General features: G+C 44.7%; 1 protein-coding gene across 1 annotated transcript in view; it reads left to right on the top strand.

The window, feature by feature from the left end:
- Positions 1 to 12,664, top strand: part of LOC124615512 (cytochrome P450 6k1-like) — a 103,391-nt gene that overhangs the window by 80,810 nt on the left and 9,917 nt on the right. The window contains exon 6 of the mRNA XM_047143471.1: positions 10,829 to 11,050. Coding sequence (XP_046999427.1) covers positions 10,829 to 11,050 — 222 coding nt within the window. The remainder of the gene's footprint in view (positions 1 to 10,828; positions 11,051 to 12,664) is intronic.

The raw sequence follows: 12,664 nt of genomic DNA, 5'->3' as shown, positions 1-12,664 counted from the left end.
CATCTTAATTTCTTCAGAGTTGATGTAGATGGCGGAATTTCTCCAGGAAGTCCATTCTGGACTACCTAAGAGAGAAGAGGTGAAGTAGCGACCAGAGATCGGTTAGATAAGAGTTTTCACTGTCTCAGTAGTTCGGGTAGAATTTTTGCATGAGCTGACTTATCGGAACATCGCCCACAGCTGTAGCCCGTGAGGATGGTCAACGGTCCTAAATGATCCTGCAGTGCAGCCCCGTCACTTATAACAGACACCACACGAATCAAGCATGGTGGTTGGTAAAATATTCTGCAGCTCCGGCAAAGAAGGATCTCAGACAATTATTTTATCGCCACCGACATCGTGCCTGCACGGACAATGCCCACAGCTGATCTAATTTAAATGTGGGATTCTACAGATGACTTCTGTTACTCGATCACTGTACCACGAGTTAGTGAATCAGCAATTTTTTGGAGTACTCAGCTCACTCACAGTAGACGAAAGGGAATTACAATCATTTGACAGGCCTCCACTTCAATTTTGTCACCTAACTGGTCATGGAAACTTGTACTGTCATGTATTCGAATAACCATCTATTGCCATAATTGTTAAAAACCACTCAAAGTCCAAGATCACACAAATATTTTTTATTCAAGACAATCTGTATCAACAGTCTTAGCTGACATCTTCAAGTCTCAAACTTTTTTTTTTTTTTTTTTTTTTTGCAGTAAGCCATGTTCATTTTACACTGACCTCATGAACAAGATGCCAAGCGGATAAAACTCAGCACATTATAAACGTTTGTCATGGCTAAAATATTTGAAACCACACAGAATCTTGTCCAGAAGGTCATGTCCATATAAATATTGCTTATAGATTCTTGTTATGATGATATGTATATGGACATTACCTTTTGGACAAGATTATGTATGATTTTTAAATATTTTAGCGATGACAAAGGTTTATAACGTGCTGAGTTATATCCACTTGACATCTTGTGCATGAGGTCAGCGTAAAGTGAACATGGTTTACTGCAAAAAAAAGTTTAAGACCTGAAAATGACGGCTAAGAATGTTGAAACCTGCTGTCTTGATTAAAAACTATTTGTGCGATCTTGGCATTTGAGTGGGTTTTAACAATTAAAACAGATCGCCCTTCAGTATTCTCATAATGAGAAAATTCAATAATATTGCCACACTATGTGAAGATTGGATTCATTTGTGCTTTAAATCAATAACTCTCATTGTGTTACTGTATCCCATTAACACTTCAGTAATTATAGAGAATTCCCTGCACTTAATCACATTTTTAGAAGAGATTATTCAATAAATTGTAAATTACGTAAAGGTAATTACCTATGAAGTGTCATTACAGACAGGGTCTAATAGACTCTTTTGCATTCAGACATACTTGCACTTAATAGGGAGACAGGCAGTTCCTGGGGCTGGTGTGTATCTTCACAACATTGAGATACAGGTGTTACTCAAATCAGGGGACTAGTTTCGCATCGCCACCACGTACCCTTTTACTGTTTAATGACTTCATAGCTCAAACAGTATCGTAAGTGTCTCTTCCAAAATCGTATGTAATACATATACTACGGCTTAACGCACTATTTATAACAAATAAAATGTGGGTAAACGTGACCACTTGGTAGTTCACAGTCCCAGTCCGCACTTGGCCATAGTAACTTGTAGAGCGCACTGGAGAATCATCCAGATAGACCAGGGTCAAGAAAATCTATGAACATCCGTATGACAGCAGTCGAAACGTAGTCCAGATGAAAATCCAGTAAACAAACAGTCAGGTGACAAATGTAAGCGAGATAGAGACTCAAGCACAGGACGCTCCAAAGTGTCTCACAGTCGCCCAGCGGACGGCTGTTATCTTCGGCTTGGCGTCAGCAGCTTGGTGCTTCCATCCGGTCGAAAGAGGAATCGTTGACGACTTTGCACGGTGTCGACCTTGCTGTCAGATGACAGAGATGTAGTAATACACTGCTGGACACGAGAAGCAACATCCTCAAGGACAAGGTCACTTTGTTCACAAGTGAGGTTACATGATAAAAAATTCAGATTAAACGAAACACACATGTCACAGTAAAGAGTGCCCGAACAGTCAGATCATTACACAGATGCCCCTCGTCTGGGGGCAACGCAGGCATGTTTTGTTGCATCCAAATGATCACAAAGGTACCGAATGGCGTTCTGCAATAGATGGCCCCAAGCATCTTGCGCATTTTGTTGCAACTGGGCAGTGGTTCTAGCAGTCCCTGGAGAACGAGTAAGTTCCCGCTCGATCATGTCCCGTACGTGTGCAGTTGGCGAGAGATCTCGTGATATCACTGGCCACGGTAGTAGTTGTATACTATGAATTGTGCGTTGCGTCGCAGCAGCCGTATGTGGACGTGCATTGTCCTGCTGGAAAAGCACATAATCTTCCTGTCAAAGAAATGGCAGTAGCACGGGGTTAACAACTTTTGCAATGCAGTGGGCACCGGTTACTTTACCCTGCAGAACCACCATATGGAACCGAGAGTTGTAAATGATGCCCCCTCCCCGAACTGTGTGTCACGAACTCCAGAAAAGGTCACTCACCAGGTCTTTGCTGTACACTTGTACGTTCATCACTAACGTACAGATACAACATACTCTCATCACTGAAGACAACAGAGCGATATTCCATTCTCCAGTCAACTCTTTCACGACGACAGAGTGGTCATGATTGGCGGTGTCGTGACGTCAGTGGCAGCCTGATTCACATTCGTTCACAGTCCTGCTGCAAGCAGACAGTTCCCAATGGCCTCTGATGACACAGCTGATGCAACGTTTGCCCAGATTTCAAACCAGGATAAATGGTGGGTCGGCCACCGCTGCTCGTACAATGGGTCGATCTTGACGTGTCTCTGTATTATGCGGACGTCCAGAATCTGATCTAAGGTGTGGAAATGTTCCACAGACCGCTATTGAAAACAGTGACACATCAACGATACATTGTGCCCAACATAGGCAGTAATTCGTCGACACATCCATCTACCATCTAGCTTCCTCCAAGCCCACAGTGTAAGCCCGCCAGATGCCTAAAGCTATTCTACAGGAGTCGTCGGCGGTGCATGGTTGTAGCCTAGAATGAATGTTGCAAACGGTGTTCACTCCCAAACTCAGCACAGTTACAGCGTGCAGAGTCAAAAGAGAGAGTACACACCCAGGCCTCCTGAGAGCCATCTCATCGCCTGCGACTGTGGCAAATAAATCACTAACATTACAATTCCTCAATGTGCACATATTACACCCTGGTGCCACTGAGCGGAGTCTTCGTGGGTGTTGCATTTTCTTTCGGCAGTGTGTTTGTTGGTAGAAGAAGTTTTCCTGTGTACTCTAAATGTTATATGGGACTAGATACAATTTTTCTGCAAACTTATAGTAGATTCGTGTGTTGCCCCCGATGCATCAATTAAGCAGGAGATTGCTTTTTGCTTTTTCAATGCTGGAAGTCACTCAGCTTTAACGTGACGATGTAGTAGCACAAAACGAGAACTATCAAGCGTAGTGTCAGCTCAAACGCTACGGCTGGATAGGACAGTACTTCGAGGAAACAAAGCCTTCAGAGTGTTGCATATAAAGAAGGAAACAAAGTCCAGGAAAGACGTGTTTTTTTTTTCATTGTGTTCACATCATTTGATTGTTGTGCGTTACTTCACCACTACAGTGACCATACTGAAAATTTCTTACCGACATTAAATTTCGAAATAAGACTATTCACTGATGAACCAAAACTTAATGGTCACCCACTTAAAACCGTCTAGGTCCACTTCTGGGACGTAATTCAGCAGTGATTCTGCGTGCCATGGATTCGACAAGTGCTTGATAAGTTCCCAAAAGTCTGTGGCACCAGATGGGTACGCACACGCCCACACTTCCCGTTATTTAGGGGCGGTTGGTTGGTGGGCGCAGACCTGGCTCCCAATAGCGTCCCAGCTGGGTTTCATCGGATTCAGATAAGCCGAATTTGACGGCCATGACATCAAAGTGAGTTCATTATCACACTCCGCAAACCACTGCAGCACGATTCTGGCCTTGTGACATGGGCAGTCAACTTGCAGGAAGATGCCATCGCTGTTCAGGAAGACATCAAGCATAAGGGGTTACAGGTGGTCCATAATAATGTTCAGGTAGTCCACGGCTGTCATGGACGTTCGACTACTACCACAGATTCCATAGAAGCCGAGGTGAATGTCCCCCATAACATAAAACTGTTTCCACCGGCCTGTGCCCAAGGCGCATTACATGTTCCGAACAACCGTTCACCTGGATGACAGTGTACCTGGACACGACCGCTGACCTGGTTTAACAATAAACTGGGTTCATCCGACAAGGCGACAGGATTCCAGTGATCTGAGGCCCAATCTCGATGATCCCATGCCCACTCAATACACGGGATTCATCCAACCAGGCGACAGGATTCCAGTGATCCGAGGTCCAATCTTGATGATCCTGTGCCCACTCAATAAACGGGATTCATCCAACCAGGCGACAGGATTCCAGTGATCCGAGGTCCAATCTCGATGATCCTGTGGCCACTCAACGGGATTCATCCGACCAGGCGACAGGATTCCAGTGATCCGAGGTCCAATCTCAATGATCCTGTGAACACTCAACGGGATTCATCCAACCAGGCGATAGAATTCCAGTGATCTGAGGTCCCATCTCGATTATCCCATGCCCACTCAACGGGATTCATCCAACCAGGCGACAGGATGCCAGTGATCCGAGGTCTAATCTCGATGATCCTGTGCCAACTCAATACATGGGATTCATCCGACCAGGCGACAGGATTCCAGTGATCCGAGGTCCAATCTCGATGATCCCGTGCCCACTCAATAAATGGGATTCATCCGACCAGGCGACAGGATCCCAGTGATCCGAGGTCCAATCTCGATGATACTGTGACCACTCAATGGGATTCATTCGACCAGGCGACAGGATTCCGGTGATCCGAGGTCCAATCTCGATGATTCTGTGCCCACTCAACGGGATTCATCCGACCAGGCGACAGGAATCCAGTGATCCGAGGTCCAATCTCGATGATCCCATGCCCACTCAATAAACAGGATTCATCCGACAAGGCGACAGGATTCCAGTGATCTGAGGTCCAATCTCTATGATCCCATGTCCACTCAATTCACAGGATTCATCCGACCAGGCGACAGGATTCTAGTGATCCGAGGTCCAATCTCGATTATCCCGTGCCCACTCAATAAACGGGATTCATCCGACCAGGCGACAGGATCTCAGTGATACGAGGTCAAATCTCGATGATACTGTGACCACTCAATGGGATTCATTCGACCAGGTTACAGGATTCCAGTGATCCGAGGTCCAATCTCGATGATCCCGTACCCACTCAACGGGATTCATTCGACCAGGCGACAGGATTCCAGTGATCCGAGGTCCAATCTCGATGATCCCATGTCCACTCATTACACGGGATTCATCTGACCAGCCGACAGGATTCCAGTGATCCGTGGTCCAATTTCGATGATCCTGTGCCCACTCAATAAACGGGATTCATCCGACCAAGCGACAGGATTCCAGTGATCCAAGGTACCATCTCGACGATCCTGTGCCCACTCAACGGGATTCATGCGACCAGGTGACAGGATTCCAGTGATCCGTGCTCCAATATTGATGATCCTGTGCCTACTGTAATCACAACTGACGATCTTGTTGGGTCAACATGGGAACACTTAGGGGTGTTATGTTGTGGAACACCGTGTTCAATATTATTTGCTGAACACTGTGCTCCAAAACCCTTGTGCCAGCGCCAGCACAGTATTGTCAGATCTGTCACAGATAGCCTCCTGTATTACTTTAGAGAGCGGGCAAGTCTCCGATCCCTATGTTTTGTGATGTATGGAAGTCCAGTTTCCTGTCGCCTACTCGTGATTTCAGCATTCTTCAACAACTCTCCACGGATCCTCACGACAGTACCACGTGAACAGTCGACCGCTCCGCCGATTCCTAGATACTCCCTCACAGGCACTGGTTTCTCTGTCTCGTGATGACTGGGTGTTGTGTGATGTCCTTAGGTTAGTTAGGTTTAAGTAGTTCTAAGTTCTAGGGGACTGATGACCATAGATGTTAAGTCCCATTGTGCTCAGAGCCATTTGAACCAATTTTGAACAGGCGTTGGATTACAACAATCTGGCTTTTATCAAAGTCGCTTAAGTCGGCGTATTTCCATGTTTGTGCCACTTATCGAAGCTAAAATTATTCCCCAATCGTCTCTGCTCCGCTTATATACTTTTCTCTTGCCGCGTCACGTGCCCTCAGCGCCAGAAGGCAGCATAAAACAATGCGGTGGAGGGTGGTCATAACGTTTTGGCTTAGTAATGTAATTGTTAAGGTTTCGGACACTACATTCGATAAAAATTTGGTACCTCACTTTTGCAAACATGGTGGCAGGAACTAGAGAGGTAGACTACTTAGTTCGTGCTTACGAAGACTACCCATAAAATAACTTCCGCTTTTACACGGCATGGGAAATAGTGGTCGGAACGATATAGTCGCTACACTGTCTCAAGCGGTAGGTCAGTGTGCTTAGAGCTGCACTTGCGAGAAATCCACACTGCTTCTAGTTAGCCTACAGTAATCGTTCAAAGTGAGCACTGCGGCTGAAAATTCCAGTAAACTTGAAATTCTTTGACATTCATATCGAATTTTTTTCTTTTCACGAACCGAGAGTAATGATTGTCGTGCATCAGTGACGTCGTTTCTTTAAGAGTGGAAGGACGAATCTTCCTGATGGTCACAGAAATGGCCTTCTGTTTGCAGACAGCAGTGAACTGATTCAGAAAACTGACAAAAATTTTTATAAAATCGAGCGTTTTACGAAATCTCGATTGTCGGACAACTCTCCGCAGAATTCTCGGAGATCGTGATTACACAATTGAATACCAGAGGTTCTGCATTTTAGGTTCCCAAAACTCTCAGGATGCGGAGTAGTGTGTAGAAAGATTTTGTTGACCCCTTATATGAAGGGCTTATTTCAATAGTGGTACAAGTTCATATTTGTTCATTGTGAGATACAGGGTCCTAAAGTTAACTGAGCGCTGAAAAATCTACAGTTGAGATACTAGAAATATTCAAGCATATGGCTTCTTGCTAGAGATGAACCTTTCTTAATTTCAGAAGCATCACAGACTGAAAAATGGAGGTAATGGTCTAGTACCACTATTGAAATAAGCCCTTCATATATACGATTAAGCTTGATCTGAATGGTGATTATGTCGACAAGTAATACAAAGGTATAATCTGTATCTTGTTCTAATGAATTTGGTTTGAATACTCCTGAATTTTCCTTATAACCTGGCAGAGGTTACTTCTCGAATTGCCTTTGTACGTGGGTGGCCTACCGGATTAGCTGTCAATAGCAGATTTTCACCATTCCTCTCTTAACCCTCTCAGTCCCAACAATATAAAAACGAATGTAACATTAAAATATTTAGCAAAAGTAATCTTTATTATCATAATAAGCAAAGATTGCAATAAGAAATTGGCTAAAAGTAAACCCTCAGTTCTTTTACGGAAACGGTTTCACATTGGAATACAATGTTAAAATTGTTCTCAAAATTAACCAAGGAGTAAAATAAGAAATTGGCAAAAATAAACAATTAGTTCTCTTAAGCAGGTGGTTTCATTTTGAAACCACTAGAAGATACAGTTTTGAAACTTTTTAAGTTTAATATCGAAACCACATACTGCCCTAGTGATTTCATATCGAAACCAATCGCAAAAGCAGTAGTGTAAACCCAAATTTACATTGCAATAACTTTAGATGCACTCTCTTTCACTGTCAATTATGTCCTCAAAATAGCCACTATAAAAATCGCGTTTCACAAGCTCCTACAATCACGTAGCCCAATCTCCGCGCCGACTCTTGCTTTGACTCTGTAGGTGATTACTGCAATGTACTACATTCGTAGAAGCACCTCAGTGTACCATCAGACGTCCTTGTCTTGCAACAGCATCGGTGGTTTCCTGCTAGGGCACTGGTACTTTAAAAACATAATAATAACATGGTGGTCTCAGTGAGAAATCACTGGTATTCAAAGAGTTGAGGCACTCGAAGCAGCCGCGCGGGATTATCCGAGCGGTCCGAGGCGCTGCAGCCATGGACTGTGCGACTGTTCCCGGCAGAGGTTCGAGTTTTCCCTCGGGCATGGGTGTGTGTGTTTATAGTTAAGATAATTTAAGTTAAGTAGTGTGTAAGCTTAGGGACTGATGACCTTAGTAGTTAAGTCCCATAAGATTTCAAACACATTAGAACATTTCACTTGAAGCTGTCATAGATCGACCAAGTGGGCGAAGAAAACACTTGGTCAAAACGCGAGAGCTTATCAGAAGCCCCAGTTTGGGAAGTACCTTTAATACATTTCCGGCAACAGGCATCCGCAAACCGAAAGGATTCCTTCAGTACTGATACCGAACGCTACGGCAACGCCTTTGTTCTCCACACAGTTTCTTCTGTGCTAACATTGCTCGCAAGATATTTGCAGATTCGTTTCCTTTTAGACTGTCTTTTATACTTGAGCTACTAATCTAGTTATTACTAGGTTAAATCAGGTTGCTGTTTGCACCATGAAAGTCGTCAACTAAATAAGTGAGTGCCACCATCGTCTCAAAACGTTAATGGGACGGCCACATTGAAAAAAAAATACATATTATAAAACATTATTGTACCTTGTACGATGAAAAGTAATGTATCAGAATTTTTTATTCTATCGGTTGAGATATTACATATCATGCATAATCTCGTTCGACTTCCCCGCTTCGCTGACGCAAATTCCAACATTCAGCCTCTAGAGGGCTCCGAATAGTAACGTAACATGGCGGCGTGTAACGTAACTATGTCGCTGTGTGAGAAACAGTGTGCTGTAACCGAAGAGTTCGTTCAAACGAGGAGCACCGTCCCCTTCAGCATGACAACGCTGAGCGCTGCAACATCAGCAGCAACCCGACGCCTTCGGTTCACTGTCATCGATCATCCCCCATACGGTTCTGACTTGGCCCCATCCGATCCTCATCTGTTTCCAAAACTTGAAGAACACCTTCGAGTACTTAATTTTGACAGTGTTGAAGCGGTGCAAGCAGAGGTGAGGTTGTGCCTCCGTCAGCGAATTCGAACGTTCTTCAGTGGCGGTGTCAACAACTGGTCAGACGTTGGGAGAAATGTGTTTGGTGCCAGAAATAGTAAGTTGAGAAATAAACGTATAGGCTTGAAAAATAAACATCTAGAATGTTAATTAAGAACGTTTTATTGAAAAAGCTCCAAGAATTTTAACATACAAAAATCGGAGGCATTAGTTTTTAACATGCCGTCGTACACTACTGGCCATTAAAATTGCTACGCCAAGCAGAAATGCAGATGATAAACGGGTATTCATTGGACAAATATATTATACCACACCTGACATTTGATAACATTTTCACACAATTTGGGAGCATAGATCCTGAGAAATCAGTACCCAGAACAACCACCTCTGGCCGTAATAACGGCCTTGATACGCGTGGGCATTGAGTCAAACAGAGCTTGGATGGCGTCTACAGGTATAGCTGCCCATGCAGCTTCAACACAATACCACAGTTCATCAAGAGTAGTGACTGGCATATTGTGACAAGCGAGTTGGTCGGCCACCATTGACCAGACGCTTTCGATTGGTGAGAGATCTGGAGAATGTTCTGGCCAGGGCAGCAGTCGAACATTTTCTGTATCCAGAAAGGCTGGTACAGGACCTGCAACATGCGGTCGTGCATTATCCTGCTGAAATGTAGGGTTTCGTAGGGGTCGAATGAAGGGTAGAGCCACGGGTCGTAACACATCTGAAATGTGACGTTCACTGTTCACAGTGCCGTCAATGCGAACAAGAGGTGACCGAGACGTGTAACCAATTGCACCCCATACCATCACGCCGGGTGATACGCGAGTATGGTGATGACGAATACACGCTTCCAAAGTGCGTTCACCACGATGTCCCCAAACACGGATGCGACCATCATGGTGCTGTAAACAGAACATGGATTCAACCGAAAAAATTACGTTTAGCCATTCGTGCACCCAGGTTCGTCGTTGAGTACACCATCGCAGGCGCTCCTGTCTGTGATGCAGCGTCAAGGGTAGCCGCAGCCATGGTCTCCGAGCTGATAGTCCATGCTGCAAACGTCGTCCAACTGTTCGTGCAGATGGTTGTTTACTTGCAAACGTCTCCATCTGTTGACTCAGGGATCGAGACGTGGCTGCATGATCCGTTACAGCCATGCGAATAAGATGCCTGTCATCTCGACTGCTAGAGATACGAGGCCGTTGGGATCCAGCATTGCGTTCAGTATTACTCTCCTGAACCCACCGATTCCATATTCTGGTAACAGTCATTGGATCTCGACCAACGCGAGCAGCAATGTCGCGATACGATAAGTCGCAATCGCGATAGACTACAATCCGATGTTTATCTAAGTCGGAAACGTGGTGGTACGCATTTCTCCTCCTTACACGAGGCATCACAACAACGTTTCACCAGGCAACGCCGGTCAACTGCTGTTTCTGTATGAGAAATAGGTTGGAAACTTTCCTCATTTCAGCCCGTTGTAGGTGTCACCACCGGCGCCAACCTTGTGTGAAAGCTGTGAGAAGCTAATCATTAGCATATCACAGCATCTTCTTCCTGTCGGTTAAATTTCGCGTCTGTAGCACGTCATCGTCGTGGTGTAGCAATTTCAATGGCCAGTAGTGTATTTCAATACGGAATACTCAAATTAGTGATGAGAGATGTCTAAACCTTGTCAACATTTTCCAGAGCTGTCGATCGACGATGTTGCTGCGCAGGCGTTCGTCTTCTTCCTCGCGGGCTTCGAGACGTCATCAACCACTATGAGCTTCGCCCTGCACGAACTGGCCCACAACCCGGACATCCAGACACGTCTTCAGGAGGAAATTGATACTGTTCTCAAACAACACAATGGACAAATAACATACGATGCGATCAACAGTATGCAGTACCTTGAAAAAGTGGTTGCAGGTATGTACGAATATAAAACTTTCTACCTTGAAAATGAATAATTTAAAAATTAACGTCAAAAATTAACCATTTATTTCGTGACTTGCTCTAATAACGTTACGATGCTAGATAGTGAGACGGGATGGGTAGTCACGTTTAGGTCGAATTTCTGCGTCCGATTAACGATCTTTGATCTGGTACATCTACCAACCGGACTGCCGTTTTTAGGCAGTCTTCCACGTACGTTTAGTATCCCAATCTCCACCTCAAACAATGCAAAAATCAAAGTTAATATGAGTTACAGACAGATATTACACACATGTTCCCTCTATTAGGATAATGTAAAAGAGCTGTGAGAGATTTGAGATTTAACAAGGCAGGAGGGATTAATTCCATTCCATAGGAACTTCTAAAAAAATTGGGCGAAGTGGCAACCATACGTCTATTCTTCATGGTAGGTAGAGTCTATGAGACAGACGACATATCATCAGATTCTCGTGAAAATATCGTTCACGCATTTCGGAATATAGCAAGCGCAGATAGGTGCGAAAATCATCCCATATTCAAATTGACAACTCATGCTTCCAAGTTAGTGACAAGGATAATATACAGAAAAATCGAAAAAAATCTAGGAACTATTATGTGACGGTTATGTTCGCTTTAGGAAAGAGAAAGGGACCAGAGAGGCTTTGCTGACGTTGCGCTTGAAAATGAAAATAATAGTGAAGACAGATCAGGCGTACATGAACTGACATGCAATACTTATCAGTCAGTATGCATAGCACAAATATACAGGCACTTTGAAATAAAATATTCTGAACACCTCAGAGCTCTAAATAATAACAGCTCAAAAAATACTAAAATATAGCCCCAGCCTATACCAAAAACTAACAACGGAAGAGTTGGGGTTGGGTTGGGTTGTTTGGAGGAAGAGACCAAACTGCGATGTCATCGGACGGGAAGGACGGGGTGGGAAGTCAGCCGTGCCCTTTCAGAGGAACTGTTGTGTCGGTAGCTGGGCCGACACCGTGATGTTGATGGCTGAAAAGGAATGCTAGACTAACGCTGTGGCCGATAGTGCACGCACGGCTAAAGCAGACGGGCGTGAAGTCTGGAACATGAGAACTTATAAATGAATAAGAAGAAAAGTATGTAGATGCTTATTACTTATCTTTTAATGGTTCTTTGGAATACATCTCTCTTGAATACTCGTAAGCTATAGGCACTGATACAACTGGCGCCTTGCTAGTTCGTTGCCATTAACTTAGCTGATGGCTATTCTGTCTCTCGGCTAATGAGAGAGAAAGGCTTCGTACAACTGGGCGGTAGCTAGGTTCGCGTACAACTGGGCGGTAGCTAGGTTCGCGTACAACTGGGGCGAGTCCACTCTCGTATCACGAGACCTGCCTTGGTGGTGGCGCTAGGTCTGCGATCACAGTGGCGACACGCGGGTCCGATATGTACTACATGGACCGCGGCCGATTTAAGCTACCACCTAGCAAGTGTGGTGTCTGGCGGTGACACCACATTCCTCCCCCGCAAATCGGCGAACGGTCGTGAGATAAGGCTTCCGCCCGCCGTGGGGAGGACTACATGTTGACGTATGCGATGAGGTGGGGAGCCTAACAACAGGCG

Source organism: Schistocerca americana, chromosome 5 (assembly GCF_021461395.2).
Source record: "Schistocerca americana isolate TAMUIC-IGC-003095 chromosome 5, iqSchAmer2.1, whole genome shotgun sequence".
NCBI classification, from domain to species: domain Eukaryota; kingdom Metazoa; phylum Arthropoda; class Insecta; order Orthoptera; family Acrididae; genus Schistocerca; species Schistocerca americana.
This window is presented reverse-complemented; position numbering and strand designations above follow the sequence as displayed.